A 23,012-nucleotide genomic window follows, 5' to 3' on the forward strand; every position below is an offset into this window, starting at 1 on the left:
GAGGGATGGGGAGGGGGTGGGTGTGCAGGCAGGCTCTTCCTCCTCTGGTGGCAGCCTGCTGTCTGGAGTTGTGTGCGACCTTCTCCTGCAAGAAAGGAGTGTGTTCGTGAGAGTTTCATCAGGCTTTTTAAAGACAATGGGCTGGATTTTGTCAATGGGGAGCTTTTGGAGGCGGGACTCCCACTTGTTGGGTTTTAGTCCCGCCTCCATCGACTTGTGGCCAACCCACGCTATTTTCCCTTGATTGACCTTGTTTGGCCTGCCCAGCGGGCTCAGCAGGCCAATTAAGGGAAAGCCAGTTACAGGTGACGTCAGCGAGTGCCGTTTCATCTGTCGAGAGCTTTTGACAGATGAAATGTCATCGTTTGACAGCTCTGTGAAGCTGTCAAACACTGACAATCTGTCTTCTAAGTTGTGTCTTTACTCAAGACTCAATTAGAAAGCCTTCCTGACCAGAAAGCAGAAAGCTGCAGCTTTTGACAGTTGAGCGGCCATTCTGCTTTCTGTGTCGGTGAGCTGAGGGACTCCAGAGACCTGAAGGAAGGAAGCCTGCAGGAAATAAAAGGTAAGTAAAACTTATTAAAACACTTTACACGCATCGCACACACTTACCTCTGCACACATGCACCCATTACTCACCTGCACACCGGACATCTCGGCCCCCGCAGACCGACGGCCCGCCTCGCTGACCCTGGCGAGGTTCGGAGCCGTCAGGAAGCCCACACTTCAGGGCTCAAAATAGGGATTAGCCAAAAAACTGCCTGTTAACTACCTGTTAAGAGGCAGTTAATTGGCATTAATCCCTTTCCCGCCTCGAGGAGGTGGGACCCGGCGCGGGTCGGCTACGCACCTCCTGGCAAGATGGCATGGAGGCGGGTTGGGCACCCGCCCCCAAATTCTGACATTTTCCCGGCAGTTCCGCCTCCAAACCCGCCTCCCCAGGGCTGGCAAAATCCAGCCCAATGTGTCGATCATGGTTGAATAATGTGTCAGATGTGAGCGTAGGGCGAAGAGAAGGAGGTGTAGTGAAACATATTGTAGCGAAATGTGGTGCAGTGATTGCGAGATTGAACTGAAGCGGGGGAGGAGAGTGTTGTGAACATTGTGAGTAGTGAGGCAGGAGGTGGTGGAGGTGTGAGCAGAGAGTAAGGGAACAGTATTCTTAACTTGACAACTGTGGTGAGATCATTGAACTTTTTCTGGCATTGCAGCCATGTCCTGGGTGCTAAACTCCTGGCATTGACATGCCTGGTAACCTCCTCCCCCGTCTCCTGAGTTTATGCCTGAAGCTCCTCTTGCCCCCTAAGTGGAAGAGGATCTTCCTCCTCCACTCCGTTGCCTACATGAGGGCCTCCAAGGAAGCATAGGAGAACTTTGGTGCACTCTCAGTGCTTGATGTACTTCCCTGATGTCTTCAGCCAGAGGACACCTCCCCTTTAAGAGGTGCTGTCTGCCTTTAAGTGGCCTCAGACATCCAATATCCGATAGGCGTGCAAGCATGAGTAGCGCGGCTGCGTGATTGTAATCAGCAAGTAGCACGAATATTCTGTGCCTCCCCCTGCACGCCCTTTTCCGGGCGCAATAAAATTGCTAGACCAATAAGCCACTGCAAATCTGATTTCTTCTCCTCTCAGTCAGTGTTGGAACCTGGGATCATTCCATCAACAATAGCATCTACCTGTTAACTTTAATTTGAGTGCAGATGTGAAGCAACTGCAGAAATGTAAGACATCAGATAGCGTGCTGTTTTAATCAGAATCTTACAAATGCCCTGTTGACCCAGAAGATACACAAGCCTTTGTGGAAAAAGCACACCACAAAGAAAGACTGAACTTTTCTTAACTGTAACTTGATAAAATAGGTTATATGTCTTTATACCCAAATAGTAACATAAAACTTAAAGCATACCTTACAATATATATTACCCAAGTTAATCTTGATATAATCCTCATAATTGAAAGTTGCTTAGACTGTGATACTGTTATGCTGAAAAGGAGTTAGGATATGTTAAGTTGAATCCAGCTAATGCTGTGGTGTTAGAATTCTGAAACCAAGTTATTGTAATGTTTGTGATAATTATGTAGAGAATATTATCTTTATTTAGAAGCAGTGAAACACTTAATAATACATCCAAATTATCTCCTGTTCAGTCCTTCATATCCTTGAGATGAATTAAGGTTTAACTGGTGCTTCAGCCAATGTTGTATTGCTAAAGGTGACTAGATCTTCTCAATTTGAGTTGAATTGTGTAGGAGGACGAAAAAGGCAAATTAGGTATCACAATAACGCCATAGACGCAAGAGTAATCATCATTCATTTTCCTGCATCCATTTAACCGTTAAGTATTGATTGTTTTTTCCAACACCTTAATAAGAATTACAATTATATAATTTATAAATTTAAGAACCATTATGAATCAGGAAGTATTGATATTTTTTTTCATTTTTCCTGTTCAAGAGCAGGAGAAGTAATGAAAAGGATTCTGAATTTGAACATTCAGGATTTGAATGTTTCTCTTTGTACTTTGTAACAAACAACCTGCTAAATCTGCAATTCACTGCAGCAGTTATAAAAATAGAACTATAAAGGACATTTGGTACCAAAGGGTTAATAGAGAACAGATGTACAATCTGCATCTACAATCTGTGTAGGTTAAATCATGATGGTCATTTTGTTTGCTTTAGCAAAATTCACAAAGCCTACCAGTGATGTTGATTTTTGCTGACCACTTTGATGTGCCATCCAGTACACTCTGTTTAATTGCCTTCATCTGTTGTGCATGTGCTGATTTTGGAAGTGCAAATACCTCCTGGATGAGTTCAAAGATTTCTGGCTTATTTCTTTCTCGGATTTTCATTCGGTCCTTTAGGACCATAATAATATTTTGTGTTCGATCTTCTGCTCCGTGTTTTGAACTCTTTTCAGCAGCACCTGAAATTAAGTTAGAAGTAGTAGTATTAGAAGAAATCTGACAATATTTTAAATATAATGGAATGTTGGAACAGTTGTTTACTAAATGTACGGTAAGGTTCTAAATCAAGTAAATTGACATGTAAAATTGTTTGTTTAACAAGAATTAGATAACTTTTTTATTGAATGTTGTTTTTATTTATGACGAATTATCAATGAATTGTATTCATGATAAATGCTAAAGGTAAATAAATTTCTGCCTGGTAACATAGCATATTTGTGTACCAAAGCATAGTGTCAGAGTGCTAGGATGCAGGTTTGTATCCATGATTTTCCACACAGGTAGCTCTCAATCTCAGCAGTTCCATCACTGAGTGCAATGAGCAGACACAGCATGCGTCTTCATCACAGGGGAAATCAGAATATCATGTTCTCATGGACTACCCATCAGCCCCACAAGAAACTTTCATATTTATTGCAGTACGAGTTGTTACTATCTATACGTGATAATGCACAATGATGTGCAAGAATCACTGCTAGATTGGCACTGACAGAGACCCAAGGTGCAAAACATGCAGCAAATAACTCAAAGTCCAAAAAAAACCTCTCAAAGATGTTGAGCTTTATGGACACGATCAAACTTTATTAAAAAAGGCCTAAAAAATAAATCTTACATTATCTATTGTGCCCTGGCGGTCAACACCCATTTACCTTTCACAGCCATTGCAAATTTGTGAATTCATTAATATGCTGAAGTACTCATTCTATCTGAACTTTGCCAGTGACTGTTGTCATTTTTTCAAATGTGACTTCAATAATTATATTTTGACTTTTTATTAATAAATCCTTCCCCTTCACCTAGACTTTTAAATAATGTGCACTATTGTCTGACCTTTCAATTTATGATTGGGTTTTAAAAAATCTTGAACACCAATTTACTTAAATTGTTCATTCAAGTGCCAGTTTTAAATATACTAAAAAATACACCAATGCACAGATAGTTTTTATTCAACCTTAAACAAGATGGCTGGAGTGGCACAGTAAAAGCAACTGATAATGTATTTTTTTCTATCAACCAATAGCACAACAGTTGAATCCCACAGTTATCACTTGAATTTAACCATGTTTCTCTGTTCGACAGTGCTGTGTGGAAGCAAGTGTCCCACCTCAAGAGAGGAAAAGCTGCCTCATCCAACCTGAAACATTGCTACATTCTGCTCATCATTGAGTTGCACTTAAGTTGGACTGAAAAATATTCAAGTCCAACCATCCTGTGTAGGAGGATCTGGGTACTCTTCAAAGAGGTGAAAACTCACGTATTTGGAGTAAGAACATACTTTAAAAAATGGTATTGCTGATGAAATAGTTCAAATGATCAAACCGCCTTGAATACCTATAGTTATTATATAGCATATTAATCATTTAACAACACTTTTAAAAAGCTCCAGATAGGAAAAAAATCCATGTAAGTGACTTACGCTGTAAACAATCTGCATTGAGAAGATCTTGGCACTTTTCATGACATTTGACCCCACATTCAGTGCAGCGCATTCCCTGGCGAGCAATCCCCCACAACAAGCCTTCACATTCATAGCAATATGTGGGAGTGGTTGCTGTCCACACTTCAAAATTGTGTGGTGTTGTGCAAGATATAGGGTAGATTAAGGCTTGCAAGGTCTTCTTGTAAACATGGTTTTTCTAACAAACAGAAATCTTTCATTAGTCATGCTGTACTGTATACAATAATGAAAAAGGTAGTTTGTAAAAAAAAAAACGGTGTCAACTCTTCTCCTGGTTGTATTGTAACTAGACCCTCACATTAGGTTGATATGGATCTTAAACTATTGTAGTAAGTGACCAACTCTGAGAAATGAACTTCCTTAAAAATTTCAAATGAAGCACAACATTCATCCCACAACAGCTGGATACGTCTGCTGCAATGACACTAAACTGATTACGCATCACACCTTGTGGGATAAATGATATTAGCGCTATTGTATAAAAATACATTTCTTGCATAATTTATTGTATAAAAATACATTACACACAGGTTTTTAAATTTCATTGACAACCATCACAAGTGGTTCAGCTCAGTGGTGCATATATCAAAAATTAAAACTGTGTAGTAAAATAGCCATTACCAAACTTCCTTTTACTTAAAAAAAAAAGATAAGAAAAGGACTCCTTTCTCTGATGGAACAGGAGTCTTCGAGCAGGCCGGTCAAGTATCACTCATTTAGAATGAGATTTACTTACTTTGGTGGAAAGACCTAACCTGTTTTCACGCATCTCACTCTTAAAACTAAGTACAGCTCTACTCGTTTAAATGGGTTTATGATTAGTCTCTCTCTTCTAGTTTACAAATCATACTCCTGACAATTTCTCAATCTTGGCGCTCTGCCTTGAAAGCACCTGTACCTTTTCCTCTCAAAAATGTGGGGACTTTTAAGTCTATACTACTGGAGGACACCATCCTAGACATGTTAAAAAAAAAAAATTAGTAGCATAACAACAGGATGCCATAAGAGAAAACTGTAACAAAGACAAAGACAGTTATCTTATAAAATTGATCTCAAGGTTTCTGGAAACGGGAATAATTGGAGAAATTGTACTGAGTGCCGATAAGCAAGTGACGTTAGGAAGCTCTTCTCACAAATGGATTTCTGGATAGGTCAGTCGTGGCAAAAACCCAGTAACCATGCAGGAAACATTTGGGGGGCTGTGTTTGGAGATCGGGTGGACTCAATGTTATCAGCATATATGTTGTGAACTTACGGAACTCTCACATCTTAATGCATTATTTGGCTACCCTAGCTTTGCATTGGATACCGATTTTCCTTTCCAGCATTGACGCTTGAAAATAATGCCAGCATATTAGGCTGCATTTAAGTTCTAATCAAGATTTTAGAATGGTGTAATAATTCACCAACAATGAATATAAAATGGAACAATGTCAGAAATTGAATTTTTGTAAACTGTTGTATTTAAAGGAGATGCTATAAAATAACTTCTGAACGATACGTTGCACCAAACAAATGTTAAACTGCACGTAGTATTACATTTTTTAGTCCAAAATAAACGCTATTATAGCTCTTAAGGAACAAAATATCAACAAAACACTTTATAATTTGTGACTGTCAGAATGCCAAAGATAATAGGTCTGATTTTAACCTCTGCGCGATACGAGCACAAGGAGTTAAAAATCGGGGTAGCATGCTACTCACGCTCGGTGTCAATTTAACAACCGTGTTTTGGGCAGTGTGCAAGGCCCTCCACATACAATAAGGAAACCTTGGGTTTCCTCTGCCCAGGCTTCCCCCCACCCCGAAAGACTTACCTTAGTGCAGGGGACTGTTCCGGCACACGATATACCACTCCCACCTGCTGGCCTCCATTTCACTGCCCCCGGCTTCGGGTAGGACTCAGCCTTGCCACATTCAAATGAGGCCTGGGAGTTGGAATACCCTGGGTCTCACTCTGGCGCTGTCATGGGCGATTTCCTCTCAACCTTGTCCCCGCACATCATAACTCCCACCCAGGCTAAAATCGTGGCTAAAGTATCAGTTTAAAAAAAGCAAGAAGTTCTTGGAGGAGTTATGGTTGGGAAACCCGGAAGGGCAGGTTTCCCTGAAAACTATGGAGGATTGGTGATTGCGGGGGAAGTGTGGGAGGAGAGCGTGAGGATGGGGGGGGTGGGATGGGTAAGAGATCGTGGAGGTGGGGGTGGGGTGGTTATAGGGTTTGCTTGTTGGTCCAAGGGGAAATGCTCCTGCTCCTCCTGGCCCTCAAGCAGTGCTGTAAAGGCACTTACCTTATAGATTCAGCCCTTCTCGCCTCCTTTTACCTGCCGGGTTTCCTGAGGCCCGAGAAACCTGGCCGGCATGGGTTAAAATTAGAAACCCTGTACAAATGGAGGCACTCTGCCTCCTTAAAAGGTTTCAGCGACCAACCCGCCTCCTCTGAGCAGATTGGCCGCCTTCCCCTTAAATAGGGGCTGGTTTGAGGTGTGTTGGGTTAGTTTCAGATTTTTAACAACAAACAACAACATCTTGCATTTATATAGCACCTTTAACGTGGTAAAACGTCACAAGGCACTTCACAAACGTCATCAAAAACAATGGACACCGATCCACATAAGGAAATATATGAGGACAGATGACCAAAGGCTTAGTCAGAGCTAGGTTTTATGGAGTGTCTTAAAAGGAGAGAGAGGTAGAGAGAGGCAGAGCGGTGTAGGGAGGTAATTCCAGAGCTTTAGGGTCTAGGCAGCTGAAAGCACGGCCGCCAGTGGTGGAGCGATTGAAATCGGGGGTGCGCAAGAGGCCAGAATTGGAGGAACGTAGAGATCTCGGAGGGTTGTAGGACTGGAAGAGGTCACAGCGATAGGGAGGGGTGAGGCCATGGAGGGATTTGAAAACAAGGATGAGAATTTTAAAACGGAGGTGTTGCCAGATTAAGAGCCAATGTAGGTCAGCGAGCACAGAGGTGATGGGTGAACGGGACTTGGTGCGAGTTATTATACAGACAGCAGGGTTTTGGATGAGCTCAAGTTTATGGAGGGTGGAAGATGGGAAACCAGCCAGGAGAACGTTGGAATAGTCAAGTCTAGAGATAACAAAGGCATGGACGAGGTAACATTTTAAGCTCCCACCCAAACTAAATCTACCTCTTTTTGGGGGGTTATCAACCCCAATATATTCTTAAGTTTGGTCATGTTCTTAAATCTTTCTTTTCAGAAGTAGATAATTCCTTTCTCCACCAGAAATGTTTTTACTATAAATGACCATCTCCACTTTGTGTAAAAGTTCAACAGATGTAAAAGCTTCTGTAGATATGTGAAGAGAAAAAGATTGGTGAAGTCAAGCGTAGGTCCCTTGCAGTCAGAATCAGGGGAATTTATAATGGGGAACAAAGAAATGGCAGACCAATTAAATACATACTTTGGTTCTGTCTTCACAAAGGAGGACACAAATAACCTCCCAGAGGTGTCAGGGAATATAGGGTCTAATGAGAGGGAGGAACTGAAATGAAATCAGTATTTGTAGGGAAATGGTCTTAGGGAAATTGACGGGATTGAAGGCCGATAAATCCCCAGGGCCTGATAATCTACATCCTAGGGTACTTAAGGAAGTGGCCCTAGAAATAGTAGAAGCATTGCTGGTCATCTTCCAAAATTCTAGAGACTCGGGCACAGTTCCCATGGATTGGAGGGTAGCTAATGTAACCCCACTATTTAAAAAAGGTGGTAGAGAGAAAACGGGGGATTACAGACCGGTAAGCCTGACATCGGTAGTGGGGAAAATGCTAGAGTCCATTATAAAAGATGTAATAGCAGAGCACTTGGAAAACAGTGACAGGATCGGACAAAGTCAACATGGATTTACAAAAGGTAAATCGTGCTTGACTAATCTACTGGAATTTTTTGAGGATGTAACTGGTAGATTGGATAAGGGAGAACCAGTGGATGTGGTGTATTTGGACTTTCAGAAGGCTTTCGATAAGGTCCCGCATAAGAGATTAGCGTGCAAAGTTAAAGCACATGGGACTGGGGGTAAGGTACTGACTTGGATAGAGAACTGGTTGGCAGACAGGAAGCAAAGAGTTGGAATAAACAGGTCTTTTTCTGAGTGGCAGGCAGTGACTAGTGGGGTACCGCAGGGATCGGTGCTAGGACCCCAGCTATTCACAATATATATTAATGATCTAGATGTAATATCTCCAAGTTTGCAGACAACACAAAGCTGGGTGGGCATGTGTGCTGTGAGGAGGATGCAGAGAAACTCCAGTATGATTTGGACAGGTTGGGTGATTGGGCAGGTGTATGGCAGATGCAGTGTAATGTGGATAAATGCGAGGTTATCCACTTTGGTGGCAAAAACAGGAAGGCAGATTATTACCTGAATGGCAATAGATTGGAAGAAGGGGAAGTGCAACGAGACCTGGGTGTCCTTGTGCACCAGTCGCTGAAGGTAAGCATGCAGGTGCGTGCAGCAGGCGGTTAAGAAGGCAAATGGTATGTTGGCCTTCATGGCGAGAGGATTCGAGCACAGGAGCAAGGATGTCTTGCTGCAGTTCTACAGGGCCTTAGTGAGACCACACCTTGAGTGTTGTGTGCAGTTTTTGTCGCCTTATCTGAGGAAGGATGTTCTTGCCATGGAGGGAGTGCAGCGACGATTCACCAGACCGATACCTGGGATGGCAGGAATGACGTATGAGGAGAGATTGGGTCAATTGGGCTTATATTTGCTGGAGTTTAGAAGAATGAGAGGGGATCTCATTGAAACTTATAAAATTCTAACAGGACTAGACAGACTAGATGCAGGAAGAATGTTCCCGATGGCAGGGGAGTCCAGAACCAGGGGTCACAGTCTAAGAATAAGGGGTAAGCCATTTAGGACAGAGATAAGGAGGAATTTCTTCACCCGGAGAGTGGTGAACCTGTGGAATTCTCTATCACAGAATGCAGTTGAGGCCAATTCATTAAATATATTCAAGAAGGTGTTAGATATATTTCTTAAGGCTAAAGGGATCAAGGGATATGGGGAGAAAGCAGGGACAGGGTACTGAATTTGGATGATCAGCCATGATCTCATTAAATGGCGGAGCAGGCTCGAGGGGCCAAATGGCCTACTCCTATCTTCTATGTTTCTATGACCTAAAAATTAAATTTAAAAAAAAAATTATATTTAGCAAAAATCATCGAGTAACTCATCTTACCAGTTCTTCATCATTAAGAGTACGAGTTGCCAATGCAGAAGTGATGCCAGCTTTTCTTGACTGTACCAAAGACTATATAAATAAAGAGATAAATTATCTGTACATTAGAGGACATAGCAAACATTTTTTTCCAGCTAATTATGTGTTTTTTAATATTTGACATTATGCACTAAAGTATTAGAGACCAATCCCCCCAAAAGGAAGCAACATTACTTCTTAATCAACAACCAGTAGAATCCTATAGCCAGCAAAAAATTAACTGTTTCAGCATTCTAGCTTATAAACAATTCTGTAACATTTCTATAGCATTTTCACATTTACTGTGTAAAAATAGACTTCTTTTAATGGATTTTTAAAAACAAATGAGAGACAAGGTATACTGCTGTGTAATGATTACCTGAAGATGAAAATGTGACTCATCTCTATGTATCAGCTGTAAGACTAAAGGCAGAAAGAAGCTTGATGCTAACAGTATTTTATGGATGCTGTATTTGGTACAAGAGTGAATTTCTCTTAACTGATAAAGATATAAACCTTAAGGAAAGCTGTCAAAAGAGGGCAGATCTCAAGTAACTAGAGTTACATTAAGAACGCTTCATGACAGAAAGCCCCTTTCCATTAGCAATTAGATAGCCACCTGCGTTAAGTTTGCTTGGTATTTCAATCCCTCAGAATATGTAAAACCTGACATCATTTTGGAGTATGAACATCAGAAACAGTCCCATTAGTGCGCCAGTAGCTTCCAGATTAACAGCTTCTAGAATGACCCATAAAATAGTATTGTTGGTGAAACATTGGATGAAGTGAGGATCGAGAATAGGGCAATCCCAGAAGAAAGTTAAAACATTGCTTGGCACATCATAACGAATCTACATTTTGGGTCTACAATTAAGAATTTTAATATTCACTGGTATTTTAATCACATTTAAACAACATCTTTGAAACTGCTTAGCTGGCAATGGCTTCTAAAAATTGCTTGGTCATTGATGAAGCTAGGTTACTGCCCTTATCATCTAATTTGATTCAAACAATTCTGCACAAAAATAAAAACATGGAAAGAAAAGATGTAATTAGAAGTAGGAGTGCATGAACCCTGAACTGAGATGACCCAAACGAGGCAGACATATAATGTGGTACAGGTCCTTGTAGGCAAGGCCAAAAGTGTCAATTTTTGTAATCATTGCGGTCAGGCTACCTGCTCATTAATTCTAACAACTCAAAATAAAATTGTATCGCAAGTGAAAAAAAAATTACGAAAGCCCATTAAATCCTTGCCTAACTTTATGAAAACTCCTTTCTTGCTCCACTGTAAAACATGACACTTTCAGCATTTTGTTACAATAGGACTTGGATAAAAGATACTGCCGTCAAAAAGTATGCCTCTGAAATTTAGTATTCAAATTATTATTTTATAAACTCAAAGTTACCAGGTTACTACAAATTTCATTCTCTAGAAGTTAAGAAACTGAACAATTAATATTGCCTGTGGGGATTCATACCACACTTTACATGACCTGGTTTAGTTCAGTGTAATTTGGTTCATGGTCTGTTCATCACTAATAGGTCTTCATCAGACCTAGATTAGACCACATATAAAGCACTTACCATAGCCTGCACAAAGTGAATGCAATGATGAAATAAATTACAAAACATTAATACATGGATTTAAAAACATCTAAGGCTTGACATTGAACACAAACCACAAGGTCAGTCATCATGGACACCATTGGCAAGATAGAAATAAGTTTGTGTTGTATTCACATAACTACATCTGATTTGTGTGTCATTTTCAGCTAATAATTTAATCTTTGTATTTTACATGCTTTTGTTTTTATTTTTCCCAATTATTGAACAGAAAAAAAAGTTTTTTAAATTATCTCCCTTAAGGAAGATGATTAATATTTCTGTCACTTAAACAAATCATTTTCTACTGACTCATCATAAGTGCAATTCTTTGCTAGATTACAAATAAATATTCTATTCAATGCTATCCTGTTGATTCAATTTGAGAAGTATTACCTGCTTAGTGGTATATTCTTTGATGTATACCCCTATTTAGGAAATTCTATTAAGAGCCATAGTCTGTCTGTGCTTGTTTAATTGATATTTGAATCAAGAATTATTACAACATGCTAAAAGACTTTAAGATATGTGGTCAATTATTAATTAGTGCCAATAAGCTTACTTCCCCCACCCCCTAAGCAAATTTAGACACTGCAACATCATGACACAATTTTAAAAGTTATCAAAAAATTATTTATAAGTATTGCCCTGCTTAGAAACCAGGTTTAAGCCAACTGTTTTAATATCAAATTTTAAACTATCAGGCTTTTTAAATATTTTCCAAAAAAACCTTCCACATTTTAAGTTTGTATTTATTTTCTCCTTAACTTTTCGATATTCCCATACTATGTAACATTTCCTAGCTGAGAAGAATAGTGTCTAACCTGTACCCAGGCTTCTTAGAACCATTTTGTTAGTAGGTTCACGAAAATGGGGCAGAGAGATTTTTACCTCTAAACCCTATGGGAAAACATCTGATTTTTTTTATTTTTCCACCAAGACTTGGTTGGAATCAAAAGTTGGTCATGCAACAATTAACGTCATGAACCTGTGTTCTATCTCTCAGGTATACAGCACCTTTGTTTGCAACCCACCCCACCACTGGGACATCTTTGATTCATTCAAATTTGAATATCCCAACAGAATCAGCTAAATCCAACTTTCACAATCTGACCTATGCACAGAATCCTAGCCTTATTTCTGAAAAAAATAAAATGTCAATGTGTGCTATTATGCCTTCTTGTTTTGGCTGCAATCTAAGAAAACACAGATAAATGTGATGTTTAAATGTATTTAATTTGCACGAGTAATCGCATTAATTACTTCCTTGATGTCAAACTGAAAAATTAAAATTGATCGATCTTTTTCAATAAATATTTGCATTTTAACTATTTAGCAGTGTTAATTATCAGTTTATTAATTTAAGGAGATAGGAATGCCCATGAGTCTGACACTTTCACAATTATCACAATTTTATGCACCTACATTAATCAACTCAGCCAGACACTATGCATGAGTGATCTAAAGAGAAGCATATGGAAGAAGCTACATTAAGAATTTAAGTATTATAGGATGGCTCATGGAGTTAGACACAAGGCATCAGTAGTCTTGAAACAAAACAGAAACAGGAGCTAGGCATTTAGCACCATTATATGAAACTAAGTATGATCATGGCTTGCTTGGACATTATCTCTCACTATTTTTAAACTTACAGAAAGACAAAATAATTAAGAAAATTTCAACTGTTATGCCATAACAAGCATGCTACTACTCTTATCTGCTATATACTGCAAGTGATGGCGTCTTTCCAGGCTAGTTACCATACATTCAATGGAAATAACAGTTCTTAATTGTCAAAAACAAGCATTGAAGCCAGTTCTGAACCTCAGATTATATTACTTTCTAAATAGGTATGGTAAAATAAAGTGATTCCCAACTACATGCGGCAATAGTCTACGGATTGTGTTATTAATAAAAAGATATTAGGAGACATCATATTACTGATATATTTCTTAACACGCTATTGTGATCACTTCACTGGGCTGATTTGAACAAATGGTTCCGGTCACCATCACACTGCCATTTTATATCATATATATATAAAAATAGGTGCTGAAGCAGAGGCTCTTTAGTTGAATCCTTATATAAAAAAAGAGATAATTGTCACAAACTGTAAATATCTATCACAAATTAACTTTTGCTGAAAGCGTACTGGCTTATTCAGTAGCCCAGTAGCTTTTATACATTTTATTTTGTTGGAAATGTTCAGAATAATTGCTGTCAAAATGAGTGTGGTTTTCAGCTGCAAACAAATCTCCTATGGCCAACAACTTTAACCACTCTCGGACTAGTTAGTGGTGTTTTATTTTATGCGTTTACAAGCATGTCTTATCAGCATGAGCCAACCTTGTGAATAGATTTATAGCACTGTACACAATTAGTACCTTCCAAACCCAATTTTTGTTCAAGATTTCAGTGAAACATAATCACAGCGCAAATGTTTGATATTTTAAAACATTTGCTTTTTTGAAGGGGTAAAACAAATCTGCCAACTGAAATTGTTTTCCATTAGCAATAAAACGCTGTAATTTTTTGTAGCCAATATTTAACATAATTTGACATATTTTGTGCATGAAAGTGTCATTTAGAACGAGAGTTGGAAGTTTATCCAAATTAATGGTCTCAACAGTTAACTTTATTATTGAAATCTTCCACTTCCCATTTCACGTTCCAGTCCGTGCTACACACCCACCCTTAACCTAAGGTTGGGAAAGAGATCTGCTCCTAGGCATCTTCCACTAGTGTTCTGTGACTGGCCATTAGGACTAAGAACATTCAAGGTTGTGTAACCCTGTAAATTCCCTCTTTTTCTATACAGTAGCATAGAGGGCTACAAATTGCTTTTGGTAATATTAGCAGATGGACACTTAACATGATCTCATGACATTCTACTGTCTATTATTCCAACAGAGCTATTAACCCGGTTGATGCCTCAGTTAAAATAGTGGACAAAGGAATGTAAAACGCCTTTGTTCATAATAATCAACAACAGTCATTTCTAGCACCTAATCTTCTCTCTATATCTAACAGCATATTGCAGTGGGAACTCACTAAGCTAATATTGTAAAGGAAAACAATGCATTACTTCTTTGCAATTGCGTTTTCATAAAAATACATTTAGGAAGTACACAATAGTTTAGCAAAATAATTTTTTTTTAAATTTGTGTTAATTGATGCAAAGTTCAAATGCAATGATGTGGTTTAAATAGAGTTACAACTGAAAATCTGTAGAAATGTTAAATCAACTAAATTTTGAAATTGATCATTTATGTAATAATCACTTTTGATTCTTAACTTTACTATCTTGTTCTGTTTGATCAAAATCCCACCCAATTTGCAAATTTAAAAAAATGTTGCGACTTGACAGTTCTTTGATCAAAGAACAAAACCATAAATTATCTCTCGCTATCTGACATGGAGCTGTGCAATTTAAATAACAAAAAATACAGCAATGCTCTAAATAGATCTCTTTTGTCCAGCAAATGTAAGTAGAGGGTATACCACAATGCTCAGTATTAAAAAGGAATAATTTAAATGCCCCCCACACACTTGACATTTTTATTTAACACGATCTCACATTGTGGTAAGCACACATTATATAACGGGTGGTATTTATAAAGGTTGTAGTAATTATCTCAGCATTTAATTACTCTGCATTATGAAGCTAAGGCTTCGCATTTATCCTCTCAATCTTAGTAATGAGAATGTTTGAGGATAGGGAATGTGTCATTTTGGTAATCACCATAGAATTGGTGCAGCGTGTCGGCCAACCATGGCTCAGAAAGGCACTTTAGTCTCTACCCCAGTTCTTTCAGCAGCAAAATCATGATGTTTGTAGCAAAGTTTCTCCAGATTGCATTTCTTTTTGCTGTGGACTTGTGCTCACTATAGATTGGACTGAAACTGATAAATGTTCAAATCGCCTGTTAACACAGAAGGCCTTCGAATGGTAGAAGGGGTCTAATTTATTCAGCCCAAGAAGGGTGCCAAGAAAGCCTTCAATAAAGCAGCAGCAAAGGGTGGCAAGAAGCGGAGAAGGTCGAGGAAGGAGAGTTACTCCATCTACAAAGTTATGAAGCAGGTTCACCCCGACACTGGAATCTCTTCCAAAGCAACGAGCATCATTAACTCCTTTGTGAACTGTATTTTCGAGCACATCGCAGGTGAAGCTTCCCACCTGGCCCATTACAACAAGCGTCGTACCATCAGCTCCCGGGAGATCCAGACAGCCGTGCGCCTGCTGCTGCCCGGGGATCTGGCTAAGCCTGCCATGTTGGAAGGGACAAAGGCAGTGACCAAGTACACCAGCTCCAAGTAAAACTCCACAATGTATTAAAAAAAAACACAAAGGGCTAGATTTACTGCTTATTGACTATCAATGGGCAAGAAATCTAGCTCTAAGAAATTTCACCGAGAGTTAATTCTAACTCCATTAATAATTTCAGCACAACTTTATTTAGTGTACTATCTTTTAGGTGTGATGCATTAAATATTAATGTAGAACAGAACAGCTAATCTGATTACAATTTGCTATAAAGCTGTTTAGTCACTTTTTAACCAGCAATTGGCATGTATGGGTTATAAATAATGCACAATAGGTAAACACAATTACAGAGTGAGCAAATTTTAAGTGCAATAGTTAGAACAAGGTATATGAAGGCCAGACTAACTGACTGCTTGAAGAAAAAAAATTCCTTTTTACAGGTTTGAAGGGCAACCATCAAATACGCAGCAAGTCTAGTAGGCAATTGAGCCAATCCCTGCCAGGGTCAATGCAGTGTCTCATACACACCATGTATGGGAAGATACCAGGATGAATGTGTATATATGTCATAGTCACAATTACCTTACCAAACAATATACAGGTATAAAGGATATTTAACTTACCTTGACATATATAGGTGTCATTTACATTTCTTACACAGCTATAAATGCTTTCCATTCATGTCAATGGTAAGCCAAGGAGGAGGAGGGTATGTCAGCCTTGGTTTAATGGCTATTTCACTAAACAGTATTATTAGCCTGACTTTATTCGCTAATGTGATACAACTGCAGCACAGAAGACAGATAATGAGGCTATGGAATAGGGGAAATACAGGCTATTAAAAACAAGCACACACACACGAAATTGCATCTGAAGAAGCCTGTTCTGTATCTGAAAGGAATTTATTTGACTCATATCTGCATGTAGGCATTTCAATATGTGGTGCAGCATTTTGCTTCTCTCATAGCATCGCTTGCAATGCGCTGTTCTTTCTTTGCAGTAAAGGCAGCATTTAACAAATGTACGACTGGTGATGGGTCATGAAACATCAACCGCCTCACTCAGAAACTGTAATGGTGGTCATTGAGTGCAGACAGTTCATGGCCCAGGTGATACAGAAGTTTATGCAGACTTAAGCACTCAGGGTTTGTGCTATGTTAATTGCATACGTTTAATGTATCAAAGATGGTCATTTGAATCATGTTAAAACCAATGTGTGGGAGACAGTACACAGGTGATGAGAAGTTTGTGCTGTTAATGCGTGCGATTACTGTGTCATGATGATCATTTGAAACATGTTAAAAGCAATGTTTCTGCTCCTCATGCAAATATAGCACATATGATTACTGCAACAATAAAAGCTTTAAAGGTAGGAATTGCTTCTACCATCCTGATAGTTGTATGACACAATGATAATGGAGTTGGTGACCGATCATGGCAGTCAATCTCTAACAATTAGTTTAGAACTGATCCAGACATGAGGAGAGAAAATCCCCAGTGGTGGAAAGCTTTGGGAATCATAGGTCCAAAATCACCTGCTCCTCCCAAGCATTCTACCCAAATGTTACCTGTGGTGCCTTGAATGCAATGGATGGCTTATCAGAGAATCAGATACACACTGCTTGTGATTTTACAGCCACTGATATAATTGGATGGAAAATCACGGGCAGAGCTTCCGCAAATTTCTGATAAGCCATCTGTTTTATTTGAGACTCTGTTGGTTTGTGGCCGCTTGGAAAATTCCACCCAATGTGACCCCTAAGACTCCATGGTAAGCTTCTATGTGGCCCACAGACACAAAATGTTTGGACACTCCGGGATCACATAGGACAGCACAGTGCCATTGTACATGCAGCACAAGCAATCAGTGGAGTGCCATGTCATGATCTTCATACATACACTCCCACTGAAATAAAAACAAATTATAAGTATTGTAAACATTGTATTCACTTATTATTTATTAATATGGTTAAAATCCTTATTCTGTCAGCAAACAAAAGAGCAAGCTAGGAAATGTAGGCCGGATATTTATTTATAAATTCAAGATTTCTGTGCCTTTGTTTACACAAAAAACCTTGATGAAAAAATTAGTTGAGATCAGGTTTCACTTGTGAAGCTTCACCTAATTACTGATCCTCTGCAGGAGGGTCAATTTCATCATCATCCTCTTCAAAAGGCTTGCCTTACTACTCCTGCTCATCTTTACCCAGCGTGCATATGCCTCTTGGTGCAGCTTGCAATACATGACTATGATTCTAATAATTTATTCTGGCTCATGCTACAAGGCATCCACAGAACTGTTAAAACATGTGTTTAATAGTCCAAAGATATACTCCATTATACTACTTCCTTTAGAATGTGCCTCATTATAGTCTTTCGCGACAAGTATATGGGTTCATCAAAAGTGTCAACATCCAAGTGTTCAACATGTAGCCTATGTCTCCTGGGGCAAACTACTCACATAATAGTTGTGGAATCTTTGACTCCGTCAAGATGTGTGCTTGCCCAGAAACAAGCAGTTACTTGCATAGTTTTCTGCCTGTGATCACATACCATCAGCACGTTAACTGAACAGTAACTCTTTCTAATGGTAAAAGGGAAGGTGTTGTGGTATGGTGCAAAAAGGGCAATAGATGTTGTCTTGCACTCAAGGAATGCCACACAAAAAAAGTCAGCCTATCCAACCTTACCCGCATGACGCTGTCGAACATTATGTACTGAAAGATCCTAGCTGTGTCATAACTGCAGTAATGAACTGTATAATGACTGATCCTGGTAATATCTCCAAGTGGTGCCTGGAAAGGCCAAATTGTGCAGACCTTAAAACAATGCACACTTCAACTTTCGCTGATAATACTATCTGGATGTTACTCCCTGGTTGTAGAAGCTGACACAAGCGAGATGCTTCTTGTTCAGGTACAGCCTCCCCAAGCACTGGTACATGAAATGTCTCAGGTACAGAGTCCTGATGCTCCACCTCCTGTCTTTCAACATCCTGGCCAAGGTCTTTTGCCATTTCTGCTCAACCGCCTCCATGCTCAGCAGGCTTAATGCCGCACCCATGTTGTTTAACACTCTTGTTACAATAACCATAAGTTATGTACAGCGCCACTGATCACAAGCATTTTGCTTGCTGCTATAATTCTTGATTGTATGCAAGCAGTTAACACAACTTGAAAACCAGTAACTTTTGGAAATTTGCATGTTTTTGTAGAAGTGCTTAACAAACAGTTTTGTTGGAAAAAGGAAGATGTGTGTGTTACTGCACGTTACATTATTTGACAATGCATTCACACTCCACAAGTTTAATATCAGTGCGAAGCTGAAATGGAGTGTGAATTGGGTGTCAAGGCCCAAACTGAATTTAAAGCAAAGAGGAGCAAAACTGCCTACACCAGGGAGACTCAATTTTCTTCCAGTGTCAGGTCAAACCCCAACACTAAATGCAGACTGCGTTTACACTATAACTAGAGCTAGGGTGCAGAGCAAAACCACTTGATGCCAACACTAGAGTATGAATGTACCCTTACTCACTGGAGTGATTTTTGGAGCATATGTTGAAGATTAACACATGGTACTTTAACACAAACTTAATTTTACTCCTCTTTAGTGCATATTAGCCCATATGTTATTGCTAACTTTGAGTAAATGAAAGCATTTAGGAAACGGTGACAATTATTCTTTTCACTATCTGCACCTACCAGTGTTTGTCAGCACATGCTGCTTGTGACAATATCCGTCATTACATGTCGCCTTGAAACAATACTTGTCACAGCAAATAGTCTTGAAGTGGGCCTCATTAGAACATTACCTTCCAACATACTTGGCAGTGTGTCCATCCTTTTCCAATGCCATTCATCAACACCTGTTATTTTGTAAAAATATTGTTCTACTCAATTCAATTTGCTTCGGAGTTTAATCAGCATATTGCCCTGTGGTTAGATTTGTCAGTGTGCCTTTGAATTATTCTTCTTAGGCAGTCCCTCGGAACCGAGAATGACTTGCTTCCACACTAAAAATGAGTTCTCAGGTGACCGATGAGTCCAATGCGGGACCTACAGTCTGTCACAGGTGGGGCAGACGGTGGTTGAAGGGGCAGGTGGGTGGGGTGCTTGGGTTGACGTGCGCTCCTTCCGCTGTTTGCGTTTGGCTTCCGCTTGCTCCCGACGAAGAGACTCGAGGTGTTCGGCGCCTTCCCGGATGCTTCTCCTCCACTGTGTGTGGTCTTGGGCCAGGGATTCCCAGGTGTCGGTGGGGATGTTGCATTTTTTCCAAGGAGGCTTTCAGGGTGTCCTTGAAGCGTTTCCTCTGCCCACCTGGGGCTCTCTTGCCGTGTCGGAGCTCCGAGTAGAGCGCTTGCTTTGGGAGTAATCGGGCATGCGGACGATGTGGCCTGTCCATCGGAGCTGATCAAGCGTGGTCAAAGCTTCGATGCTGGGGATGTTGGCCTGAGCGAGAACACCGACGTTGGTGCGCCTATCCTGCCAATGGATTTGCAGGATCTTGCGTTGGTGGTACCTCTCCAGTGCTTTGAGGTGCCTGCTGTACATGGTCCATGTCTCTGATGCAAACAGCAGGGCAGGTATCACGACTGCTCTGTAGACCATGAGCGTGGTGCTGGGTTTGAGGTCCTGGTCATCAAACATTCTCTTCCTCAGGCGACCGAAGTCTGCACTGGCACACTGAAGGTGGTGTTGGACTTCGTCATCGACGTCTGCCCTTGTTGACAGTAGGCTCCCGAGGTATGGAAAGTGGTCCACATTGTCCAAGGCCTCGTCATGGATTTTGATAATTGGGGAGCAGTACTGTGTGGTGGGGACAGGTTGGTAGAGGACCTTTGTCTTACGGATGTTTAGTGTAAGGCCAATGCTCTCGTATGCTTCAGTGAAGGTGTTGACGATGGTTGAGTGAATTACTGCTCATTAGAAGATACAAATTCACAACAATGTTCTTGTGTGTGCAATATTTATCATTGTGTGTTACCTTTCAGTAACATTCATTCCAGCACATCATATGACATGATTCATCAGAGTACCACCATATATCAGTGCTGCTCAGCACATATCATTTTTACTGGCGTGTGCCACTACAATGAATCATTCCCATGTACAATTTTGTGTAGTCATATTAGTCAGTCTGCATTCTATAACTGCATCAAGGTCACGGACACCCTCTTTGCCGTGGCTGATCAGCCATAGAGGTGACCACATGCTCCTTGGTATATGGTGATGCCTTGTAACACCACACAAGATGGAAGTGGACTCCTCCATACTCTCAGACAGTGCAGCTGTCCAAAACCTCAAACAATTGCTGGTGTGCAGAAAGCAGTTTTCCTTCAAAGGCCAAGTCCCTAAACTCAGCATCTGTTCTCTTCAGCAGAGCTAATACTCTATCAAGCAGTCTCCTGGGCTATCCTTTCCACTAACTACTACTCCTGACTCTTGTGCTGTGCAGACCCTTCTTACTCACTATCTATGCCACCCAGGGTACCAATTTCTGTGCTGATGCTTGCAGGCATGGAGGGAGTGTCAGTGCTGCTTCAAGAAGGTTCTCGTCCTCAGAGTCTTATTCTTCAGGGTCTGAGTCATGCGATGAACCCATATTTGAGGATAGGGACAAAGGTCAGCATGGTGTGGAAAGGTTGGGCAGTAAAGTTAGATGATTTTCAGCAGTTTGAAGAAAGCAAAATGGTAAGAGTAATACCATTACATCCTGCTGAGGCTCCACAGCCTCACCATCACCAGTGTTCCTCAAGCTGCCTGTCCCAATTATCACCAATGCTTTCTCCTTGATCTGAGTGAGGGTTTGTATGGAGAATGGGCCGCCCTCAGTTCTGTTCCTCTCCCTGGTGTTGTGAGCCAGCTTGTCCTGTAAAAAAAAGGTGAGGTTTTTGTAAAGGGTTGTGCAAGTGTGCGAGGTAGCTTCATATAGTGTGCACAGTGACGGGGAGAAGCAGAAGGCGGTGACCAGAATGGGGAAGTAGTCATGTGCAAGAAAGCGGCTTCAGTATAAAATGTGAAAGCAGTTCACAGAAGAGTGATATGCTTTCCAGTTGTTGCCAGGTAAAAGTAGAATGCTGTTTGTGCCTGTGTGAGGGCAGCAACAGCAGTGGAGTGTGTGATTAGAATGAGAAGTGGAGTTGGTGCAGTCTCCTATTGTGATTGGACAAGCATTTGGAGTGGGGAGGGAAATGTTTGTAATGCTGGGGTTGGAGAAGTGCTTTGGGCAAGGTGTAAGCATAGTATTAGAAAGAGAAAGACATCATTCTCACCCTTGCTGTGCAGGTCAGGTCACTGAAGCACTTATGGCACTGAACCCATGTCCTGGAGGTGATGGTCCTGGTGTTGATATTTTCAGCCACCTCCCTCCAGGTCTGCTGCACAGTTTCCTTGGAAACCCTCCTGCTATTTCTGGGTAAAAGAACCTGCTTGCACATCCTCACCTGCTCAATAAGGACTCCCCAACGCTGACTCACGAAACAGATGTGCTCTTGCCCGAGACATGTTGGAGCCTATATCTTCAATTGCAGTAAGAATTTCCAGCAAGTAAAAGAATACCTCTCTTTAAGATATGCAAGTATGCTTTAACTAGGTGTCTGGCCTGTCGGAAGTCCTGCCCTCCAGTTCGATGGGCTGCCCATCACTGCTGGAAATCCGTGGGTCAATGAAACTTAAATGAGGCCCGACCAACAAAATAACTCAGACCTCAGGCTGATGACATTGGGCGGGTGGCCTGGTCTCCCTGCCTACCACCCGCCCAATGTGAAAATCGACCCCACAAATGTATCGCCGGATTTCTCCAGATATTGCCAAAAGGTGAAGAGAATCATCCTGGTAGTTGGGATGACTAAATGCTACTGAAGGATCCTGGGAAGTTGTGCATATAACACACAGACTGGAGGATCTGTCTCTGCTAACTGAGTTACTGCTCTGGGCAAAAATATCAAGGGGAAAAAATTCAGTTGGTTTGCGTCTCCCGTTAGCGCCTTAAGAGGGCGCTAATAGGGCGCAAAGCAACTAGTGCCCGTGCGCGGCGATGTTTGTGCCGCTCACGAAATTAACTAGACATTTTGCGGCAGCGCTAAACACTACTGCCACGATCTCCTGCGCCGGCAGATCGTGATGTGAGTCAAGTGTGCAACGCCCAGGTAGCGCTCCGGACTGGATATTGAGTGGCGCCCCGTCTTACCACCTGCCGCTAGCAATGACAGGTTGAGGGGAGCATTTTGCGGTCAGGAAGGGACGGGGTAGCGCTTTTTTTTTTTTTTTTTTATAAAAGTGACCGCTTCCTGCCTTTTTTTGTTGGTGACATTTTTGCACCATGCATTCTGAGAGCGAGAGAGAGAGAGAGAGCGCGCGCGCGAGAGAGAGAGAGACAGAGAGACTTCTGGAGAGATTCAACACTGTGTGAAGGAGTTTTGGGTACTGAGCAGCACTTTGCAGGTTCATTTTGATTTGCCCTTCCTTGTATCGATTTAGAAGAGACTGTGGGGGCTGCA

At 40.8% G+C, this 23,012-nt stretch overlaps 2 protein-coding genes across 2 annotated transcripts in view; one reads left to right on the top strand and one right to left on the bottom strand.

Annotated features, from left to right (window-relative positions):
- LOC147108174 (protein unc-13 homolog A-like) overlaps nt 1–23,012 on the bottom strand; it is a 470,724-nt gene that overhangs the window by 205,701 nt on the left and 242,011 nt on the right. Inside the window, exons 14-16 of the mRNA XM_086004706.1 lie at nt 9,628–9,699; nt 4,389–4,608; nt 2,704–2,931 (exon numbers count right to left, since the gene is read on the bottom strand). Coding sequence (XP_085860832.1) covers nt 2,704–2,931; nt 4,389–4,608; nt 9,628–9,699 — 520 coding nt within the window. The remainder of the gene's footprint in view (nt 1–2,703; nt 2,932–4,388; nt 4,609–9,627; nt 9,700–23,012) is intronic.
- LOC147108175 (histone H2B 7-like) lies at nt 15,323–15,568 on the top strand. The gene has a single exon (XM_086004705.1). The coding sequence runs from the start codon at nt 15,323–15,325 to the stop codon at nt 15,566–15,568; it is 246 nt and encodes an 81-aa protein (XP_085860831.1).

Source organism: Somniosus microcephalus, chromosome 13, assembly GCF_052327205.1.
Source record: "Somniosus microcephalus isolate GS21.2 chromosome 13, FLI_Smic_1.0, whole genome shotgun sequence".
Classification (NCBI taxonomy): Eukaryota; Metazoa; Chordata; class Chondrichthyes; order Squaliformes; family Somniosidae; genus Somniosus; species Somniosus microcephalus.